Raw genomic sequence first — 23,848 nt, 5'->3', positions numbered from 1 at the left:
GAATTTTCGGTGCCAGAGAATTCGGCGGCCGGCGGGGGCGAGATTCACGCCACCCCCCGGCGATTCTCCGACCCGGCGGGGGGTCGGAGAATCCCGCCCCAGATGTTAATACAAATTGTTTTTGCAACCCATGAATCTGGAATCCTGTACTGCCTTCTTTAAGGTTTCATCACTAATTTTCTGTTCATATCTAATGCTGCTTGTCATTTGCTAACATTTGAGTTAATTTGCTAATGCCATGCCTCCCTTTCCTATAATTTGTTTGCTTCCCCCATCTCTGCAAGTTTATGTATTCTCTGCCTAATCTCCTCTTCAAGGTCACCCACACATCTGAATAATGGGAAGTAGTGATTTGAGAACTGATTCCTGTATCATAGAATTTACAGTACAGGAGGCCATTCGGCACCTTGGAAAGAGCACCCTGCTTAAGCCTACATCTCCACCCTAACCCCGTAACCCCACCTAATCTTTCTGGACACGAAGGACAATTTAGCATGGCTAATCCACCTTAACCTGCAAAACTTTGGACCGTGGCAGGAAACCAGAGCACCCGGAGGAAACCCATGCAGACACGGGTAGAACACCACTAGTCACTGAATTCCAAAGTAAGTAAAGCTCCTCAAAGCTTCTTTCTCCTACCCTGGATTTACATGCAAGGATTTTAGGTCACTCCAATAAATTTAACATCACCGAATCACTAAGATGTTTGGGCTCACTTTGAAGCAGTCTGATTAGAACAATAGATTAGGAACATAGGAACAGAAGAAGGCCATTCAGCCCCTCAAGCCTATCCCACCATTTAATGAGATCATGGCTGATTTGTGGCCTAACTCCATATACCTGCTTTTGGCCCATATCCCTTAATATCTCTGCTTAACAAAAATCTGTCTTTCTTACATTTAAAATTAACAAATATTCTAGCTTCAACTGCTGTTTGTGGGAGAGAGTCCCAAACCTCTACAACCCTTTGTGAAGAAGCGCTTCCTAACATCTCTCCTGAACAGTCTGGCCCTAATCTTTAGACTATGCCCTCTAGTTTTAGAATCTCCAACCAGTGGAAATAATTTATCATTATGGGCTGGATTCTCCACAGCCCTGCGCCGAAATCGAAGCCTGCGCGTGGGCGGAGAATCCACTTTCATGCCGTAATCGGGCCCGGCGCCAGTCCGCCGATTCTCCGTTCCCCGAAAATCGGCGGCCGGGGACCCATTGTCAGAGGCCCATCCAGCAATCCTCCACTCCCGACCAGCCGAGTTCCCGACGGCGTGGAACTAACCACCTATTGCTGGTCGGGATGCTGGTGTGTCAGCTGCGGACTCAGTCCACGGCCGCCCTGGTCGGGGGCGGGTTGATTGGAGGCCGGGGGGGGGGGGGGGTGGTTTATTGGCGGCCGGGGAATAGATCTGCGCAGTTTCAGGCTTGGGCACGATCTGGGGGGGGGGGTGTCTCCTTTCTCTGTGTGGCTCCGCGGTCCGAGTCCGCCATGGAGCTCAGCGCAGCTGCTGGAGGCCGCCGCCGTGCGCATGCGCGGACTCCGAACCGGCAGTGCGGGGACCCGTATCAGCAGTTAAAGCTGCAAGATTTACTCTGGGTCCCTGCTAGCCCCCTGCATTGCATTGAATTAGTTCAACTTTTTATTAGGAATTTCGGGAGTAAAACTCCACCGTTTTTTCGCCGACGTGGGGGACACAGTCTCATTTTGGGACAATCCAGCCCCTTGTCCTTCACCGTTAATATCTTACCGTTTGATCAGAGCACCCCATAACCTTCTAAATTCTAGTGAAAACAGGTCTAATTTGTGTAATCTCTCCTCGTAATTTAACTTTGTTGTCCAGGGAGCATTTTTGTAAACCTACATTGCACTCCCTCCAAGGTCAATATATCCTTCCTCAGGTGTGGTGCCCAGAACTGCTTGCAGTACTCCAGATTACTTTGTTAAAGCATTAATGTTGAGAGTGAGGAATAATACATACCTTATCTCAACATTCATCAATTCATATCTACTCACTCTCCTATTACCCTATACCATAAGACCATTAGACATAGGAGCAGAATTAGGCCAATACAAATAGCATGACCAAGTTTAACTATCAGTGTTAATCTGTGATACCTCATTAGCGTTCTGAAGTTGAATTTGTTGCAGAATCATAATCACTTAATGTGTAAGAAACAGTTTTCTAGTTATAACGATCAAGAAAAATAAACCACAAATGCTGGAAACCTGAGCTCAAAGCTGATAAAGCTAGACCAATCAACTCCTCTATAAAGAAATGTTAATGCTCAAAACCATTTATTTGCTGTTCTCATTCCAGCTGCTCAGTGCAGGCCGTTGATTTATTTTAGAATCATAGTCATAAGATTATACAGCACAGAAAAGGCCCTTCTGCCCATTGTGTCTGCGCTGGTCAAAAACAACCACCTGACCATTCTGATCCCATTTTCCAGCATTGTTTGCTTTGATTTCAGTGTTCTAGTTGTAACCAATTTACAAATAAAACACTTCTTGTTTCATCAGTTATTAATAAAAGCAGCTAGCAATCATTTTCCAGTCAAATCATTTAAAAAGAATAATTAAGGACTCCTTGTCCAATCCACCATTGCTTAGATCAGTTTAAAATGCCTCGGACCAAGTTAGCTTTGATTTAGGATCTTTATAAAGATTACGGTGAAACAACAGAAATCACAATTATGTAAGTATACTTAAAAATTAACTTTAAAAAAGGGTCATAGAAACCTCCAAAAGTTAAAACTAAGAACTTGTGATTTGGTGCATTTAAATAATCTCACCTCCAATCGTAATATAACTTTGTGATCGACTGATTGGTTTCCTTGGTTTGCTTAGGGCCATCAACACTGCAGTTTTAGGAGAGTGCAAAGGTTCATCAGCAGAATCCCCAGTGGAGTAAGTTCTTTGTTTGATGTGAGTTTCTTTAAAACTCTCTGATCTTATGGCTGTCTCCTTCAACAGTACTGTACGCCCAAGTGTCCGGCTTCGCTCTGTCACTGCCTTTCCTGTCCTCTGTTCACCTGAAATGTCAATATTTGAGGAGGGAGACAGCTGGAGGTCTGTCTGGATAGCAGTCTCTATTGTCTCTAGATGATTGTACTGAAGAGATTTAGAGTCCTCTGTGGAAATACATACATCTACCATGTCAGTTGAACTGTGGGTAGTTGGGAGGAAGACCTGTAAAGAATCACTCATGGAGCTCAAAGGTGTCCCAGATGAATGAGATGAAGTGGAAGAATTTGTGTCTGAGCCAAAACGCTGAGAATGATTATTTGTCACTGAAAAAACAAAATGGCACTGTAATTTAGCAATAGGAATACTAATCCGGAAGATAAAGGTTGTAAAGAACAATATCGGCACAGCAAAAACTTTGAATGACTTCTTTGGATGATTCTTCTTGCTGGTATATTATTTAGAAATGTATCATCCCTACGGTCCCTGGAAACCACAGTTCTGAACAGCTCCGAGGGAGACATCACGGGGACCAACATTAAAGAGGCATCACATCTGTCACCTGCACCCTCCATCAGTGCAGATACTCACACCTCGGTGCAATTCAGTAGTAGGCATGCTTCTGGGTCACTCATTAGTGAGCACCTCACATCTGAGGATCCACAGCAAGCACAGGCAGGGAAATCTCAGGGATCTGGCACTTGGAGGGATATCGGAGCCCAGGAATTTGCTGAATTTGATTTGCCCCCAGACACCTGAACAGAAGAGGATCAGCAGGAGGGCAGTCAGGGCCTTCCACCCAAGAGACCCTGGAGGTGCCCAGCCCATCTGACATCCCACTCCCTGTCAGCAATACACTTCCAGCCCTGCACACCAAGGATGGCAGCACTGCAACACCTGTGCTTCCCAAAAGCAGGCCAGAACACTCCTGGTCCCAGCCACCCACGGGCATCTCAGACAACAGGGCTTCGAAGTCAGCAGGTTGCCTCAACCTCAGTTGTGGATCCTGGTGGTACACCTAGATTTAGTGGGAGGATGAGGAAGACTAAGAAACGATAGGAACTTAGTGAGCACAGGTGAACCTAGGCACTGTAGAGATGTCACCATTTTAATAATTAGCTTGCATTAAAATTCACTTTGATGACCCATAAAGAGCCACCACGCCATCAAGTCATAGCGCCACGCTCACCAAACCCACTTGCAAACTTGGCGCATCCTCCCTCTGCAGTCTGAGAATGGCAGCGCTATGTCTCTCCCATCTCCCGCATTGACGCACCTCTCCTGGCGTGGAACACCCCGCCCCATGGAAGGTTTCCCCCCCCGCAGACTAATATGTAGGCCTCTCATGGCTGCTAGCATTCTCTAGTTTGAGGTCCACTTCATCAGTAGGTGAAGAAACACACCGGGACCGTTGACCTCGGAGGAGGCTGTAGCAGCTGAGATGTGTCATTCATCCTCTCTGGGGCTCTAGATCACCCCTTCAGTGGCAGGTCACATTCAGCTCTCTGTCAGGCAGAATTCACACATTTTGCAGAGGGTAAGAGGAGCATCGTTCTTTCCTCATTGCAAGTCATCATCATTCTCCCCCCACATCCAGTCAGTCGCTTTAGCGCCCTGCCCATGAATGGTGCGACCATGACGAAGACCTCCCACAAGCCACACAGTAGCGAGAAGATGTAAGAACCTGTGGTGGGATTGGTCTCGATGCCCTAGTCCTGGTTGTCCCCAAACCAAGAGGCAAAGAGGGCATCCCTAGCCCTACATCCCATGCGGGCCCTGGCCATCTCCGTCCTCTTGGATTTTGTCCTCATCTGAGATGTGGTGCTCCTCCATCTCCTCCTGGTGCAGCTCACTCCGCTGCAGTGGCAGGTTGTGGAGAGCGCAGCAGGCCATTACGATGTGGGACATCCCCTGGGGGCTGCATTGGAAGACCCCCCCTAACCGGTCCAGGCGTTGGAACCACATCTTGAGCAGGCCTATTGCCTTTCTGACCAATGCACATGTTAACACAAGAGCCTCGTTGGAGTGAGTCTCAGTGGGTGCTTGGAGCCTCTGCATTCGCCTCATCGGCCACTTCCTGATGGGCTACTATTTGTCCCCGAGAAGCTATCCCTCCAGCTGCTGTTCTCCCTCAAAAATGGCTGGGTTCTGCAAATGTCCCAGGATGTAGCTGTCATGGACGCTCTCTGGAACCAGGCACACACCTGTGTTAAGCGCAGGTTGTGGTCACATGCTATCTGAACATTGTGGGAATGATATCTCTTGCGGAACACAAATGGTGCCCCATGCCGCCATGAGAAACACAAAGCCAAGTGGGTGCAGTTGATGATGCCCTGCACCTGGATCAGACCAACTATGCACGCAAAGCCCATGGCCCTGGCATCCTGGCTCGCATGGTCCAGGTCAAAGCTGATGTACAGATGGGCCCTCACAAATAATGCATCCGTGACCTCTCTTATGCACTGCTGGCTGTGATATGTTGCACAGGATTTCCATGCAGCTCTGAAACAAGCTGCTAGCATAAAAGTTCAGAGCGGCAGTTACTTTCAGGGCCACAGACAAAGGCACCAGACCATGTGATGCCAACTCTTGCAGCATCTGGCACAGGTGGTCCACCACTCCCTGGGACAGATATAGCCTTCTCCAGCACCGGACTGCTGACATCTGGTAGTAAGACATTCTCTGGTGGTAGTAGTGCTTCCTCCGAGACTCTGCCATTTGTGGCCCTGCTCCTGGAAGATCAGAGAGCCTTGCCTCCCCCTCCTATGCAGGGCACTGGTCCTGGCTGCATGCAGGGCTGCTGCTGCTGCACAGCTATCAATAGAAACTCGACTGGCTCCATGTTTCTCTCGAATCAATAACTGAAAGGAGAAGAAAATAAAAGTGAGCAATGAGAAGTCCTGATTATGCCCTGACTCACAGCCCTCTCTCGGTCTTGGACATCCACCCATGCACATCCTCTTATGCATGCACCTTTCCAATTGGCCTCAATCCCTCCCCTCTCAGTGACCAATTGCTCACAATTGCCCCTCTCAAATGTGCCTGACAGAAGCACCTTGAGCCTTCACAGCCTCAGTGGGCCACATGTCACCCACCCGAGGGGACACCATCCAGGACAAAGCAGCCCATTTGATTGGCACCCATCCACAGACATTCACTCCATCTACCACCGATGAACAGCAACACCAGTGGGTACCATCTACAAGATGAACTGCAGAAACTCACCAAGGCTCCTGAGGCAGCACCTTCGAAACACACAACCACTACCATCTGAAGGGACAAGGGCAGCAGACACATGGGAACCCACCACCTGAAAGTTCCCCTCCAAGCCACCCACATTCCTGACTTGGAAATATATTGACGTTTCTTTACTGTCGCTGGGTCAAAATCTTGGAACGCCCTTCCTAAAAGCACTGTGGGTGTACCCACTCCACATGGACTACAACGGTTCAAGAAGGCAGCTCACCACGACATTTGCAAGGGCAATTGGGGATGGGCAATAAATGCCAGCGAAGCCCCCATCCCATGAATGAATTTTTAAAAAAAAGAATTGGTGGTCCAACCAGAACGATTGAAGTCAGATCAAGGGATTTTTTTCATGTGCAGCACCACACCCCATCTACTTCTGCAACTTTAAACAACTGTGCAATACCCCAAGCACTTCAAATTCAAACAAAGTGAGTAGAAATTAATCAGCAACTAATGCGAGTGTAGGTGGTGATTCCTTTAAATAGCATTGGTGAGGAGGGGTCTTCTTGCTGCTGAGCACATGCTCAGCTGTGCTGTTTAATGTGGCTGAAAATTAATGAAAATGATGGCGCTGGCATCAAATCAGTGTACCACACTGACTGATCTCACAATCTGCCTATCTCCAGTGCAAGCTCTTAACACCTGTGCTAATGTCTTCAACAAGATGATAATTAGTGTGCACCGCACCACGTGTGCCTGGTATAGATGCCATTTTGGTTCCAAAGGACTGAAACCATGGACGCTATGGAGTCCAATTTTGTAGCCTGTATTTTGTAGCATTCTATTGAAGTGAAATAAGTAGTGACTAACAAATTGATACAATATATGGGCACACGCCCCCTCTCACTTCGAATTTCAATGGAGATTTTCCAGCAGTAGATCATTGGACATCCGAATAAATGGCTAAAACAAATGATTCTTGAGATTGTTTCTCTATAGTTGTCATTTACCATCTACTAAAGTTCTAGCAGCATCTTGGGAGATCTGCTTGGAAACTCTAGGTTATAACAGATGCACAAGTGTAGTAAGGAGAAAAAAATGAGTAACCAGGTAAATCAAGGTACTTCCCAAGAGAGGGAAAGAGAACAGAGAGACGGTGAGTCCATTATGATACTCCAAATGACTGACTGAACAATGGAATAGCCAGAGTAAGGTGCTCTAATTCCTCTTATTCCAAAGTTGGAAAGGAAAGATCACATTTGAAGAATCTTGATTGCTTGAAAATGTCCTTCTTAAATTATGAGCAAAAGACCAGGGGTTTTGGTTTAAGGAAAATGCTTTTAATAACTTGTAAATGTTAAAAGTTCGGCAATAATAGTTTAGCAAAAAGTTTATCATCAACTTCACAGAGAATAATATACCTCAAATTCTATTTTATTTAGTTGGAGGAATATGGCAAAACAAAAACATGAGTGAAAGCTGCTTAGTTTTATTCACAACAGAACATTGACAAGCTGTGCCGGAGTAGTAGTTATTGAGACTTCTGTTTTGTACTTACATTTAGTTAGCCAACTATATTCAGCCACCATTTCCTTATACGCAGGATATTTGCCAACTTCCTGACGAAAGAGATAAAATATATCAGTGATTTGACCAAAGCACATTTAGAAGAGAATTTGATCTGAGAACCTGCTAAATAATAAATTCCCCAAAGCGTTCTTCACAGATGAAAAAGCATATGGGGCACATCACATGGCAACAGCACACAGAACTGCGACAAATACCAATAACCTGGGAACTTTTAAATGTCCAGAACATTCAAGGTCGCTCTTGCAGACAATGTAATCCTCTCTCTATTTATGTTATTTAATTACTCTTGGCTTTTGAAGCTAGTTTGATTTCAGTTATTTTCATCTTACATTCTGATTTAGAACCATTCTGAATTTATTAATGGCTATTAAAACAACTTGAGTATCGCTGATAAAGAGTGAAATGTTGCCAAAGCTTTTTGTCTTGAATCTTGCATTTGTCCCGATGATAGCAAGATGAAAAGCCGCGGCAGCGTGTCGCTCTTTCCAGCAATATTGAAGTTTTGCACATTAAAGATAACAATGGTTCTATTCTAAAGTAAAGCCAGAGAACATTGGAAATACTCAGCAGGTCTGAAATTATCTGTGGCAAGAGAAACAGTTGACGTTTCAGGTCCATGAGCTTTTTTGTTTGGCGACCAATCCGCTGCTAGGAGGTGGCGGGCAGGTCAGTCAGGAAATTCTTTTAAGGAAGTTGCACTTTGCTGTTTTTACAGTTTATTTTTGATGAATTTCAAACTGGTTTTCCAAGCCTCATGAAGCCTAGCAGGTAAAAGGAGGTGAGATGGGCCAGATCTAAAAGTAACGGAACTACTTGTGGACCAAGATGGGCAGCAATGTTTCCTCCAGGCCCAACAGGTTTACCCATTTCCCGCTCCAGCGCCAACTGACAGCCCACTTCTGCAATCTCCAAAAGCACCAATCCTGGCTCCGAATTTTCCCACTCGGCCTCTGAGCCTCCACAATCTAACACAATAACCTTCCTCAATCCCCATGATCTCTCCCAACCCTGAAGCTCTTCCCAGATGATGATTTCTTCTCCTGACCATAAGCGCTTCTGATCACAATCCCTACATCCTGACCATGAACACTCTCCCTCAACTATGGTCTCTTATCCCACCGGACCATCCCTCCCAATGACTTTGAGCTCTCCTCACCCCTGCCACAAGCTCTTCACCTAGTATGATCTCTCTCTTTCCCCTCCCTCCTCTCTGCCCTTGCTGGCTTTCCTTACTGACAGTTAGTCAGTCTGTTGATTCGTAGGTCTGGCAGTAGTTGTGCAGAGGAAAACAGAGTTCAGTTTCAAGTCGATGAGAGTTCTGAAATGTTAACTCTGAATCGTTTTCCACAGGTGCTGCCAGTGCTGCTGAGCATTTCAAGCATTTTCTGATTTGCTGAAAAAAGAGACAAGCTGTGAAGTTTCTTCATCATGTGCTCACACAGGAAAGAGGCAAGGATGCCAAATTGCAAAGGGAGCAACAATTTACTCTGCTCGAATAAAGGTGCTACGTGTGCTTAGAATTACATTGGGTAGGATTTTCCAGCCGTTCCCACTGGATAAGATTCTGGTTCCGCCGAAGTCAACACCCCCACAGCGGGTTCCCCGGCAGCGGGGCGGGCAAGCCATGCAAAACACTGTAGATTTCAACAGGACCGAAAGATCCTGCCAGCAGCTAACGACTTGCTGCATCCGTCGCGGGAAAACCTACCGCTAGGGGCCGGAAACTCCCTGTCATTAACAACAAATTTACAATTATCAGTTGGGCTCAAAATGTGGCTCACACGCTTGCTAGAATCATTCATATGCAGGGACCAGTTCTCCGCAGGAAAAAGGAACATGTCCAAGCCTTTTTTGAATTAAACAAAATAGTGGGGAACAATTGTCCCATGGTACAACACCATGGGAATGGTTTGACCAATTGGAGATGACTTGGCAACCAATCAGCACCCTTTTCTCATGTGGTATAAATTGTTGCTGCCTTTGAAATTTGGCACTGTTACATTTGTCCCGATGAATGGAAGCTTTGACAGCATGTCTCTTTTTTCAGCAATACTCAAGTTCTGTATTACCGAATGATTATTTGCTGTATAATTTCAAATTTCCAGCATACATACTATTTGCTCTTAAGTCTATCAATTAGGGACTTCCGGTTGTGGCTATGCGGAGCTAAGCCGCACATTCGGCGGCTCCCACTCAAACGGACTTTTGGGCTCTCCAGAGGAGCCCCAACAGAAATTTTTCGACGACTTCCAGTGTGGGAAGGTGATAGCAAGGTCCACCCCCCACAGTATATGGATTGGACTAGGAGCGGAGCGGTCAAAAAAGCGTTTTTGGAGCAGCGAAATGTGCGAGGGAGAAAAAACAAGATGGCGGCAGGCGGAGATCAAACGGCATTGGTGCAGGAGCAGCAGGAGTTTCTCAAGCGCTGCTTTGAGGAGCTGAAGAAAGAGGTGCTGGCGCTAATGCTGACGGCGATCGAGGGGTTAATGGAGACCCAGAAGGCCGAAGGGGCGGCAATCCGGGAGGTGCGGGAAAAAAACCACGGAGAACGAGGATGAGATCTTGGGCCTGGCGGTGAAGATGGAGACACACGAGGCGCTGCACAAGAGATGGGCGGAAAGATTCGAGGACCTGGAGAACAGGTCGAGGAGGAAGAATCTTCGGATTCTGGGTCTCCCTGAAGGAATGGAGGGGGCCGATGCCGGGGCATATGTGAGCACGATGCTCAACTCGCTGATGGGTGCGGGGGCCTTTCCGAGTCCCCTGGAGCTAGAAGGGGCTCATCGGGTCCTGGCGAGGAGACCCAAGGCCAACGAGCCACCAAGGGCGGTAGTGGTGAGGTTTCACCGTTTCGTGGATAGAGAATGTGTCTTGAGATGGGCCAAGAAAGAGCGGAGCAGCAGGTGGGAGAATACGGAGATCTGAATCTATCAGGACTGGAGTGCAGAGGCGGCAAAGAAGAGAGCTGGTTTTAATCGGGCCAAGGCGGTGCTCCATCGGAAGGGGGTGAGGTTCGGAATGCTGCAGCCAGTGCGATTGTGGGTCACGTTTCAGGATCGACACCACTACTTCGAAACGCCTGAGGAGGCTTGGACCTTTATACAAACTGAAATGTTGGACTCAAACTGAGGGTTTGTGGTTGTGGGTGGGATGTCGGTTGTATACAGGGTTTTAACTATGCGCAGGGAATGTTCCACGAGTTGGGTGATGGATGGGGATGGGGGAAGAGATCTGATGGGGAGACTGTGAGAGAATGTGGGCGCCGGTGCTGGAGGAAGGGGAGGCCCGGGGATGGGGGAATTGAGATAAGGCCGCAACAGGAGCGGCGCCCGAGGGGGCGGGGCCGGCTCAGGAAAGCGCGGGCTTTTTCCCGTGCTAGGGAAGTATGGAGGGGGGGGGGGGGTGGAGGAGCGCACACTGATTGCTGGGGAGGGGGAATTCCCACACCGGGGGGGGGGGTTCAATGGGACGGCGGGGGAGGCCGGGGTCAGCAGGAGTCAGCTGACTTACGGGAGTGTTATGGGGGGAGCAAAAGAGCTAGATACAGATCTAGCGGGGGGCGGGAATAGGGTTGCTGCTGCATTGGCCGATGGGGAACTGGAAACAGAAGAGGTGGTCGGGGCGGGGGGCCCCCGTCTGGGGGACTGGAGAGTGCGGGAGGCGCGGGCACGGGACTGGCCTAGAAAAGGAGATGGCTAGTCGGCGGGGGGGGGGGGGGGGGGGGGGGAGCCCCCCAATCCGGCTGCTATCTTGGAACGTGAGGGGCCTGAATGGGCCGGTTAAGAGGGCCCGAGTGTTCGCGCACTTAAAGGGACTGAAAGCAGACGTGGTCATGCTTTAGGAGACACATTTGAAGGTGGCAGACCAGGTCAGGTTAAGAAAGGGATGGGTTGGACAGGTATTCCATTCGGGCCTGGATGCGAAGAACAGAGGGGTGGCAATACTGGTGGGGAAGCGGGTGTCGTTTGAGGCCAAGAATATTGTAGTGGATAATGGAGGTCGATACGTGATGGTGAGCGGGAGGTTGCAGGGGGCGTGGGTAGTATTGGTAAACGTATACGCCCCGAACTGGGATGATGCTGGATTTATGAAGCGCATGTTGGGGCGGATTCCGGATCTGGAGGCAGGAAGCTTGATAATGGGGGGGGGGGGGGGGGATTTCAACACGGTGTTGGACCCAGCATTAGATCGCTCCAGATCTAGGACGGGGAAGAGGCCGGCTGCGGCCAAGGTGCTTAGGGGGTTTATGGACCTGATGGGGGGAGTAGACCCGTGGAGATTTGCTAGGCCTCTGGCCAGGGAATTTTCTTTTTTCTCTCACGTACACAGAGCCTACTCCCGGATAGATTTTTTTGTTTTGAGTAGGGCGCTGATCCCGAAAGTGGAGGGAACGGAGTACTCGGCCATAGCTATCTCAGACCATGCCCCACACTGGGTGGAGCTGGAGTTGGGAGAGGAGAGGGACCAACACCTACTGTGGCGTCTGGATGTGGGATTACTGGCGGGTGCGGGAGTGCATCGAAAGGTATTTGGAGGCCAACGACAACGCGGAGGTGCAGGTGGGGGTAGTATGGGAGGCGCTGAAGGCGGTGGTCAGGGTAGAGTTAATCTCCATCAGGGCTCACAGGGAGAAGAGAGAGGGCAGGGAAAGGGAGAGGTTAGTGGGGTAGACAGGAGATATGCAGAGGCCCCCGAGGAGGGACTACTTAGGGAGCGGCGAAGTCTCCAGACGGAATTCGCCCTGTTGACCACAGGGAAGGCAGAGGCACAGTGGAGGAAAGCACAGGGGGCGATGTACGAGTATGGGGAGAAGGCGAGCCGGATGCTGGCACATCAGCTCCGTAAGAGGATGGCAGCGAGGGAGATTGGTGGAGTTAAGGATAGCAGGGGAACTACGGTACGAAGTGCAGTGAAAGTAAATGAGGCATTTAAGGACTTTTATGAGGAGCTGTACAGATCTCAGCCCCCAGCGGGGGAAGAGGGGATACGACGATTTCTCGATCAACTGAAGTTCCCGAGGGTGGAGGAGCAGGAGGTGGCTGGTTTGGGGGCGCCAATTGGGTCGGAGGAGCTGGTTAAAGGACTGGGGAGCATGCAGGCGGGGAAGGCCCCGGGGCCAGATGGGTTCCCGGTTGAGTTTTACAGGAAGTATACGGACCTGTTAGCCCCGTTGCTAGTGAGGACTTTCAATGAGGCAAGGGGGGGGGGACCCTGCCCCCGACAATGTCCGGGGCGCTGATCTCTCTGATCCTGAAGCGGGACAAGGACCCACTGCAATGTGGGTCGTATAGACCGATCTCGCTCCTCAATGTGGATGCTAAGTTGCTGGCAAAAGTGCTGGCTACGAGAATTGAGGACTGCGTCCTGGGGTTGATTCATGAGGACCAGACGGGATTTGTAAAGGGCAGGCAGCTAAACACCAATGTGCGGAGGCTCCTCAATGTGATTATGATGCCCTTGGTGGAGGGAGAGGCGGAGATAGTGGCAGCTATGGACGCGGAGAAGGCCTTTGACCGGGTGGAGTGGGAGTATCTCTGGGAAGTGTTGCGGAGGTTTGGGTTTGGGGAGGGGTTTATCAGGTGGGTTAAGCTCCTATATAGAGCCCCGGTGGCGAGTGTGGCTATGAATCGACGGAGGTCGGAGTATTTTCGGCTGTATCGAGGGACGAGACAGGGGTGCCCCCTGTCCCCCCTGTTGTTTGCATTAGCAATTGAGCCTTTGGCTATGGCATTAAGGGAGTCCAGGAAATGGAGGGGGGTGGTCCGAGGGGGAGAAGAGCATCGGGTGTCGCTGTATGCCGACGACCTGTTGCTCTATGTGGCAGATCCAGTGGAGGGGATGGTGGAGGTCATGCGGATCCTAAGGGAGTTTGGGGACTTCTCGGGCTATAAGCTCAATGTAGGGAAAAGTGAGCTCTTTGTGGTGCATCCAGGGGACCAGGGAAGAGGGGTAGACGACCTACCGTTGAGGAGGGCGGAAAGGAGCTTTCGGTACTTGGGGATCCAGGTAGCTAGGAGCTGGGGGGCCCTGCACAAACTTAATTTGACGCGGCTGGTGGAGCAGATGGAGGAAGACTTTAAAATATGGGATGTGTTGCCACTCTCGCTAGCGGGCAGGGTACAGTCGATTAAAATGATGGTCCTCCCGAGGTTTCTTTTTGTGTTCCAATGCCTTCCTATTATGATTACCAAGGCCTTTTTTAAGCGGGTAGGTAGGAGCATCATGGGTTTTGTGTGGGCAAACAAGACCCCGAGGGTAAGGAGGGGGTTTCTGGAGCGTAGTAGGGACAGAGAGGGCTGGCGTTGCCGAATCTGGGTGGCTATTATTGGGCAGCCAACGTGGCGATGATCCGTAAGTGGGTAATAGAGGGAGAGGGGGCGGCATGGAAGAGGCTGGAGATGGCGTCCTGCAAAGGAACGAGCCTGAGGGCGCTGGTGACGGCACCGCTGCCGCTCTCGCCGACAAGGTACGCCACGAGTCCGGTGGTGGCGGCAACGCTAAAGATCTGGGGGCAGTGGAGACGACATAGGGGTGAGATGGGGGCCTCGGTGTGGTCCCCGATCCGGGAGAACTATCGGTTCGTCCCAGGAAGGATGGACGGGGGGTTTCGGAGCTGGCATCGGGCAGGGATCAGAAGGATGGGGGACCTGTTTATAGACGGGACGTTTGCGAGCCTAGGGCCGCTGGAGGAGAAGTTTGGGTTACCCCCCGGGAAATGTGTTCAGGTATATGCAAGTGAGGGCGTTTGTGAGGCGGCAGGTGAGGGGATTCCCGTTGCTCCTGGCACAGGGGATTCAGGACAGGGTGATTTCGGGTGTATGGGTCGGAGAAGGCAGAGTTTCGGCGATATATCAGGAGATGAAAGAAGAGGAGGAGGCTTCGGTAGAGGAGCTGAAGGGCAAGTGGGAGGAGGAGCTGGGGGTGGAGATTGAAAAGGGTCTGTGGGCTGATGCCCTGAGTAGGGTTAATTCCTCTTCCTCATGTGCCAGGCTCAGCCTGATACAGTTTAAGGTTATTCACAGAGCGCATATGACAGGGGCGAGGCTGAGTAGGTTCTTTGGGATGGAGGACAGATGCGGGAGGTCGGGAAGCCCGGCGAATCACGGCCACATGTTCTGGTCGTGCCCGGCACTGGATGGGTTCTGGAGGGGTTTCGCGAAGACTATGTCCAAGGTGGTGAAAGTCCAGGTCAAGTCAAGTTGGGGGCTGGCATTATTTTGGGTGGCGGACGAGCCAAGAGTGCAGGAGGCGAAAGAGGCCGGTATTCTGGCCTTTGCGTCCCTGGTAGCCCGGCAGAGGATCTTGCTCATGTGGAAGGACGTGAAGCCCCCCAGTGTGGAAGCCTGGATAAATGACATGGCAGGGTTCATTAAGCTGGAGAGGATAAAGTTTGCCTTGAGAGGGTCTGCGCAGGGGTTCTTCAGGCGGTGGCAACCATTCCCAGACTATCTCGCGGAGCGTTAGAATGAGGTTGGTCAGCAGCAGCAGCAACCCAAGGAGTGGGGGGGGGGGGGGGGGGGGTGTCTCTTGCGGGGGGGAGTAGTTGGGCGGGTGGGGGAGGTTTTTTTTCCCTAGGGGTACGTGTAAAAAGCATATGGGAGGGTTATTATGTGCGGGAGAAACTCATTGTATAAGTTCTGTAGTGTGTTTGATTTATATGTTTATGTTTTGTTCTGTTCTTTTCTCTTTCTCTTTTCTGTTACGGGGGGGGGCGGTTTAATTGGTTGAAAATTTTTGTTGGAAAAACTTTGAATCAACATATTTTTTTTAAAAAGTTTATCAATTAGACTAGCTGTCAGCCCAGAAACCTGGTGGAAAAATTCAAAAGATATTCCACTGTCAATTTTCACAGGACGTCCAGGAAACCTGTACTTCCAAGTTTCCCATCCAGAACTCTTCCTTTCCATTTCCCCTCTGCCTCCCCATAGATATCAGAATTACTGGTTTGATTCCACTGTTTCAGATCAGATTATTAAATATATTTGGAAGATATTCGGCATAGCGAATCAATAGCTTCCAGATTTGTGAAATTTTATGTACTTTACCATCTGTTATTTTCACTGATACATCATCAGATGAAAGCACTGTCAATTGCTGTGATATCAAGGGTATAATTACCTTCTGTAACACTAACAGGAAAATGATATAGCAACATGATTTATGAAAGAGTGCACTCGTTTTATGATTTGCAGTATATTGTCAGGATATTCACTTTGCAGTATATTATGACAATCATTTCAATACAGACTATACACATAAAGCACTTTTAATTTGCAGATTACTGTCACATTTACTTCTTTTCCAGCTGTTGGTCTAGATGTGTAAAAACGGATCAGTTTAATATGTAATTATCTGATGAACACTGGAGCTCAGCCAAGCTAAATGCAATTTGCCAAATCCCAATGTTATTATGAAAACTGTATGTTTTCCACATAAATATTTTTGTACTGTAGAAATACGGTAGCACAGTGGTTAGCACTGTTGTTTCACAGCTCCAGGGTCCCAGGTTTGATGCTGTTTGGACATTCTGAATTCTCCCTCGGTGTACCCGAACAGGCACCCAAATGTGGCTACTAGGGGCTTTTCACAGTAACTTAATTACAGTGTTAATGTAAGCCTACTTGTGACAATAAGGATTATTAAAATATATACCATTATCATCTTGTAAAAAGGTGTTCTGGAATGGGAAAATCCAATTCTGCACAACAATATTGCTGTGGATTGTCGATTCAGTGATATATTAAGATTACCTTCACTGTCAGCATAACATGTGTGTAACTCTTCAGGATTTCTACTGCTTTGCTGTGGGTAATTTTCTCAAAGCTTATTCCATTGGCTGCCAGGATTTGGTCACCAACTTTAATGCCATTCTGCTCTGCTAGTCCTCCGGGATCAACTCTGCCATGAAATAATTATCCTTAATACAAAGGTGCTCAATTAAACAGAAAACAGAGACACATGCAATCAGAGCACTTGTGATGGTTCAGCTAATATTTTATTATACAAACCATCAAAGTCTCACTGTACTAAATTAGTGTTTTCTGGCAAGCAGCAGTAGGGTGACTACAATTGGCTGTAGTACCTTAGGGTAAAAACAGTCAAGATGTCTGCTTTTGACAGTCATCCTGCAAACTTTGCTCGAAATACGGGTGTCAGTTGAGGGTGTAATTGGGCTCAGGTTGCAGACCACATTTGAAACAGAGTTAATACATGTGACACACATCAACTCCATTCACAGATAAAGAATAGCCACTTGGGGAAGACATTAAAAGGCCCTGAGTGCCTACAGAACCAGCGCCTGGAAAAAATGTAACATCTTCAAGAGGAGATGAAGGGAGGTTAAAAGGTTGGTGGGAAATAAAAGCAATCATTGTGCTTTTGAAGCATTCAAAAAGGGAATTGGCCATGGACTTAACTGCATTGCGAACCTTTCTTCAAGACACTGAGCAGAAAAAAGGTGTGTGGAAAATGTTCACTCCAACATTTCTTGTTGTGTGCAGCCTGCTTGTTGTCCCTTTAAGTGTTGTGGGGCTGTGCACCTATGCAGCATAGGGGGAACAATGAAAGGGACGAGGGCCGTTGAAACTAGTCAACAGCAATAGCACAAAGCCAGCTGATGGTAATTCACGTCTGATTTATTTTCCACGGACTTCAACTAGAAATAAACTTGGGTGCGATATAAAATGGTCAGCCAGTTCACCATCAACCCATTTTGTGCCATCACTGTTGATCAAATTCATCCCCATAAATTCTGTGTAACAAGTAAAATACATTACTATACATATACATTTAAGTAAAAAAATGGCATAGCAAAATGTTGCATTTTTCAGATGAACAAAGTATGTGAGATTTGCACTGAAGCATAAAAATACTCTGGGCGGGATTCGCTGATCCTGAGGCTAAGTGTTGACGCCTTCGGAAACGCCGTCGCGTTTCCCGACGTCGTCAACATGGCCTCAGGATCAGCAATTCTGGCCCCTACAGGGGGCCAGCACGGCACTAGAGCGACCGACGCCGCTCCAGCTGCTGATCCCGGTGTCAACTGGACGCCACGGGGTCCGCGCATGCGCAGTGGCACCGGCGCCAACGTGCGCATGCGCAGTGGCTCCCTTCTCCGCGCCGGCCCTGACGCAACATGGCGCAGGGCTACGGGGCCATCCCGGAAGAAAGGAGGCCCCAAGCCCGAGAGGCCGGCCCGCCGATCAGTAGGCCCCAATCACGGGCCACGCCACAACGGAGGCCCCCCCGGGGTCGGACCACCCCTTCCCCCCACAGGCCGCCCCCAAATCCTTCCACGCCGAGGTCCCGCCGGCTAGGAGCAGGTTAGAACGGTGCCGGCGGGATTCGAGATTTTTGTTACAGCTGCTCGGCCCACCCCAGGCCGAGAATCGGCAGGGGTCCGCGTAGAGCGGCCCCCGGCCGGCCGCGCAAATGCCGCCGATTCTCCGCTCTGTGGGGAATCGCGTCCTGGCGTCGATGCGGCGTGGCTTGATTCGCGCTGGTCGCGCCGATTCTCCAGCCTGGCCCACTGCAAATGGCATGTATGAAATCAAAGCCGCATCATTCTAGTTTTGTGCAGTCATGTGCAGAATCTCTCTCCGAACAAGAAGTTCATGTGCATGTTTTAAACATCAATTTAAAAAATATAACATTCAGCTGGAACAAAAAAGAATTTTGATTGGTCTGAATGAAAATCCTTTTATTCAACATTTTTTATTTTATTTGCTGTGGTGTCTCGCTATTGATTTTCTGCATATGTGACCTCTCGGAAGCACACAAGGGTATACTTTCCAACCATGCACCTTTCTAGTATGAATGCCAAATGTGGTTTTATTACATTTCTCTTGCATTATTTTGAAATAGGCATTAATAAGTTTAAAATTAATGGATTTTGCCTACAAATGAAAAGCTTATTTTTTCCAACCCAATGCCCACTAGCAATTTACAGGTTAGGTGTTTGATTTAAAAAATAAAGTATAGGCATCATGAGACTCTGCGCTTTAAACTCTTGAACAACTAGCAAGATAAATATACTGATTAACTTTGTATAAATAGCTGTCAACAGTATGCTGAACCTTACCTGGACACATATATTCCCAAGCCAAATTCCTTCCCACCTCTGATATTAAAACCTAAGCACACATCATCTGAACTTGTGTAAAGGTGGATAATTTTCCTGGCTCCATCCTCAGATGCATTGTCTGTAGAATTTTTAGTTTTTTCTGTTATTATTCTTCTTGTTGCTGTGTCAACCCTAATAAAAAAAAACAGGATTTCTACATCTGCATCCTTATTCTTATGCAGTAAATAAATGAAAATGCTTTGTTGTGATATCAATTTTACACAGAACTACACTGAAACCACAATGTGGAAACAAGCTAGTTAGTTCAACCAGTCCTTGTTGATAATAATCCGCCAGTCATCCAAATCGCAAATGGCTGTCCTATGCCCATAGCCTTTACCCCTTTCCTTCAAACATCAATCCAATTTCTTTTCACAAATTGATACAGCCTCTACTTCAATCATCAGCTCTAATAGCAAATTCTATTGCTACTTCAATCATTAGCTCCAGTAACCCGCTATACAACCGTTTTTTGCTATATCACTCAGGATTTGTGGCAATTGTTTCTGAAAGATGCATATATGTGACACTGTACAGTTATGAAAAGAAGGCAGCACTTGGATAATATGGTGATCTCTGATACTTATTCATTGTAACAGTGCTTTTGTTACCTCCAGACATGTCTATAGTAAGCTCTCCTGGCTCACTTTTCATCATAAACATCAGCATCCAAATTTCAGCTGCCCATATCCTAACTCACACTAAGTCCCATTCATCTATTACCTCTGTGCTCGCTGACCTCCATTAACTTGTGGTCCAGCAACACGTCAAATTTAAATTCTCATCTTCCTCTTCAAATCCATCAATGAACTCTCCCCTCTCTAAATCTGTAACCTCTCCCAGCACTAACATCCTCCAAGAACTGTTGTGTTCCTCTAATTCTAGCATCTTATGAATCTCGGATTTCCTTTGCCCCGCCATTGGCAACATGTCTTCAGCTGCCCAGACCTGAAGCAGATTTTGGAAATGAGATCTGAAAGTCAATCTGCACATACATAAACATTGAATTTAAAATCTGACCATGAGACGAATAGTGCTCAACACAATCTGCATGGCTCCTCATTCTCTTTATATTTTAATCACAGATTCAGTAAGTGGGATTTATCTTTTTCATGAGCGTTCTGATAACTTTAATACTTTAATTATATTTTATCAATACAAATTACAGACATATCTTGCAAGCACCAATGAATCGTGAAATCATGCATTTTGAACTCCTTACTGATTATACAGGGCTATTTTATTTAATGTAAATGAACTCAATTGATCCATTGGTCATACAAGTCACACTTACAACTTTAATGCTCGTTAGTAGGTTGCAGATTGTATAATTCTTCTTGTTCTTTCTCACACCAAGTCCCATTTGGGCGGCATGGTAGCACAGTGGTTAGCACTGTTGCTTCACAGCGCCAGGGTCCTGGGTTTGATTCCCAGCTTGGGTCACCGTCTGTACGGAGTCTGCACGTTCTCCCCGTGTCTGCGTGGGGCTCCTCCGGGTGCTCCGGTTTCCTCCCACAAGTCCCGAAAGGCACGCTGTTAGGTAATTTGGACATTCAGAATTCTCCCTCAGTGTACCCGAACAGGTGCCGGAGTGTGGCGACTAGGGGATTTTCACAGTAACTTCATTGCAGTGTTAATGTAAGCCGACTTGTCACAATAAAGATTACTATTACCCATTGCGCTTGTGCTTAGTGACCTACACTGGCTCCTTCTTAAGCAATGCCTCAATTTAAAAATTCTCATCCTTGTTTTCAATTCCCTCCATGGCCTCTCTCCTCCTTACCTATGTAATCTTTCTGTATAACTATTTGTTAAAACTAGCAAATGATCATAATGTTAGTGAGCTGCAGTTAACCATGACTTCTAACTTGAATTCTGCTGGTGAGATTGACAATATATGTGGCCTGACTGTGATTCTTACCACAGTTAAATAGCGTGCTAACACTCAGTTTATAATCTTACATGAAGAATAACCATTTCAGCAAAGTATTAGAGGGCATCTAATGGAATCATTCAAATATGAGGCTCCATCATCAGGAAGGAAAGGAGGAAAAGAAAAAAACTGGGAGAAGAACAAAGTCAGACTGAAATGTGAAATGTATACAATTCCATTATTGCTTTGTTCCCTTGGGACAATAAAATACATGCCAATGTTCACATCCATCAGAATGAATTCATGCCAACTTTATTTCCTTCTATTCTTTACCAAAGACACTGACTGCTTGATGGGCCTACTTCCCTCCAGTACCTGTCTAATGTTAGCAGCTATTCAACTGTTGAATTTTCACAGCCAGTCCAATCCAGTTTTCACTAATATCCACCCACATGGACTTCCGGCAAGAGTCAGCGGGTAGGAAAGAAAGTGGTGACTGTGTGGTTGCTGAAACTGATTACCGTGGCCTAGCTACCATCCCAGTAGATGTCAATTAGCTCAACAAAAAACATTCCCACATTCATATATGCTCTCAATTCTGCCTGGTGTGCAATTTCACTACCTGTTTGTAGTGTCCACTGATAATACCTGATTGCACAAAAGGTTAGTATAATTGGCCTTTTATGAAAAGGATTACATTCTCAGGAAGAAAATAGTTCATAATGTATCTCTGTAAGACCCAAGGATTGAGTACCCTACACTGTAAGTAATTGCTCTAATGGGCACAATTTTCTTACAACACCTTAATTTTATCATTGGTCCCTCCTTTAAAATCATAGGATGCTATCTATAATTTGTTCCGCAACCTATAAACTTACTGCTTTTAGAATTTTGTACCATCATTTAAAATTAGATAGTTGTGTAGCTTATTAATATTCAAACAAATTTTACAATTACACAACCCTTGTACGTATACTTTGTACATCTATTCTTAGCACAAAAGAAATCAGAGGAAGAACAAGACAGTACAATATGTAAATGTACAATATACACTCAATGCTAAAGATAAACTATAATTTCTTCAAATGATTATAGCCTGCTTGCGCACACAAGAAAGACATCTTTGGAGAGAGCAGTGACAGTGCTTCATCACCATTTGTAATTGCCAAAAAATTAATAAAGTAAAACACTGAATGACTATTGTCCTTGGGGTGGCACGGTCACGCAGTGGTTAGCACTGCTACCTCACAGTGCCGAGGACCTGGGTTTGATTCCGGCCCTGGGTCACTGTCCATGTGGAGTTTGCACATTCTCCCCATGTTTGCATGGGTCTGAGCCCTACAACCCAAAGATGTGAAGAGTAGGTGAATTGGCCATGCTAAATTTCCCCTTAATTGGAAAAAGAAAAAGCATTGGGTACTCTAAATTTATTTTAAAAAGACTATTGTCCTTGGTGAGACAGAGGTTCAGAGCAACTTTTGTAAGCTCTCCTTTCAACTCAAAACATCAAGGATGCTAGAAAACACTCCCCCAAATATCAAGTCGTAGTATAGCCTTCCCTCTTCACTCCCCAACGCCATGCACATGTAAGTACTAGCATTACACTGTAAGACATTGGAAAAATCTTATAATTTATGTGTTTATATTTTACGTAAAACTGCTTGTAGCCCTTGTTGACACCAGCAATAGAATCAGATTTATTTTATTTGCATTTAATTTATATTACAGATTTCTATAATAAGACCATAAGACAACGGAGCAGCATTAAGCCACGCGGCCCATTGAGTCTGCTTCGCCATTCAATCATGGCTGATATTTCTCTCATCCCCATTCTCTTGCCTTCTCCCCATAACCCCTGATTCCCCTTATTAATCAAGAACCTATCTATCTCTGTCTCAAAGACACTCAGTGTCCACAGTCTTCTGCGGCAGAGAGTTCCACAGATTCACCAACCTCTGGCTGAAGAAATTCCTCCTCATCTCTGTATTAAAGGATTGTCCCTTTAGTCTGAGATTGTGTCCTCTGGTTCTAGTTTTTCCTACAAGTGGAAACATCCTATCCACGTCAACTCTATCCAGGCCTCGCAGTACCCAGGAAGTTTCAATAAGATCCCCCCTCATCCTTCTAAACTCCAACGAGTACAGACCCAGAGTCCTCAACCGTTCCTCATACGACAAGCTCTTCATTCCAGGGATCATTCTTGTGAACCTCCTCTGGACCTACAATCTACAAGGCTGACTGATTTCTCCAGATTAGTTCAGGAAAACAATTGAGAATTAAATGGAACAAAAATATTTGCATTTTGCAGGGATGTTAAAATAATTCATGGAAAGGTGCTAGTCCACCAGTTGTAATATTTATCAGGTCAGAATCCTTTCTAGTCATGCTTGGGAGGAAAAATTGCTTTCAGTCATGACTTAATAACAAAATAATTGCGAATGTGCAGTTTAATTTCTCATTTGTACTCCAGATGAACTTTATGTTACTGAAAAGACAAATTTTACCCCAAGGTCTCTTGTTATCAAACTGTCTGCATGAATTCTACATCGAGTTAGATCTATTCCCGTACCAGCCTCCCCAAACAGGCGCCGGAATGTGGCGACTAGGGGCTTTTCACAGTAACTTCATTGAAGCCTACTTGTGACAATAAGCGATTATCTCTTCCTTCACCTACATTTTAACAGTTGTAGTTGTGTTATGAAGGCTTTATGCTAGAATTTGCTCCAATTAAACCGAAAGGTATGTCATTTGTATTCTAGCCCAGAGCAACACCAAAAATGTGCAACGTCTTGGGAAGTTTACTTACCATGTGGTCAATTCTCTTGCAAATTTGATCCCTGGCACTTTTCCCAAGCGTCTTATTACCAAACGTAAGCGATGGCTTCCAGTGAGCACAGTGACAGCACTTCCCATAGTGATATTTTCTAAACTGATTCCGTTAACCTCCATCATTTTATCACCTACGCAGAGGCCACTTTGTTCTAGGCAGAAAAACAAAGCAAAAATAAACTCATCGATAATCTGAACGTTTCACTGATCATTCATTCCAATATAGTGGCTCTGGACCTCCGTCGATTGGCAATCAGAGTCTGATTGCCACTCCGCTCTTAGTTTC

The 23,848-nt window shown here is 46.9% G+C and overlaps 1 protein-coding gene across 1 annotated transcript in view; it reads right to left on the bottom strand.

Moving 5' to 3' along the window:
- Positions 1 to 23,848, bottom strand: part of pdzd7a (PDZ domain containing 7a) — a 153,004-nt gene that overhangs the window by 107,542 nt on the left and 21,614 nt on the right. Inside the window, exons 4-8 of the mRNA XM_072479557.1 lie at positions 23,540 to 23,714; positions 18,819 to 18,992; positions 16,489 to 16,636; positions 7,707 to 7,767; positions 2,788 to 3,285 (exon numbers count right to left, since the gene is read on the bottom strand). Coding sequence (XP_072335658.1) covers positions 2,788 to 3,285; positions 7,707 to 7,767; positions 16,489 to 16,636; positions 18,819 to 18,992; positions 23,540 to 23,714 — 1,056 coding nt within the window. The remainder of the gene's footprint in view (positions 1 to 2,787; positions 3,286 to 7,706; positions 7,768 to 16,488; positions 16,637 to 18,818; positions 18,993 to 23,539; positions 23,715 to 23,848) is intronic.

This window comes from Scyliorhinus torazame, chromosome 16 (genome assembly GCF_047496885.1).
Source record: "Scyliorhinus torazame isolate Kashiwa2021f chromosome 16, sScyTor2.1, whole genome shotgun sequence".
NCBI classification, from domain to species: domain Eukaryota; kingdom Metazoa; phylum Chordata; class Chondrichthyes; order Carcharhiniformes; family Scyliorhinidae; genus Scyliorhinus; species Scyliorhinus torazame.
This window is presented reverse-complemented; position numbering and strand designations above follow the sequence as displayed.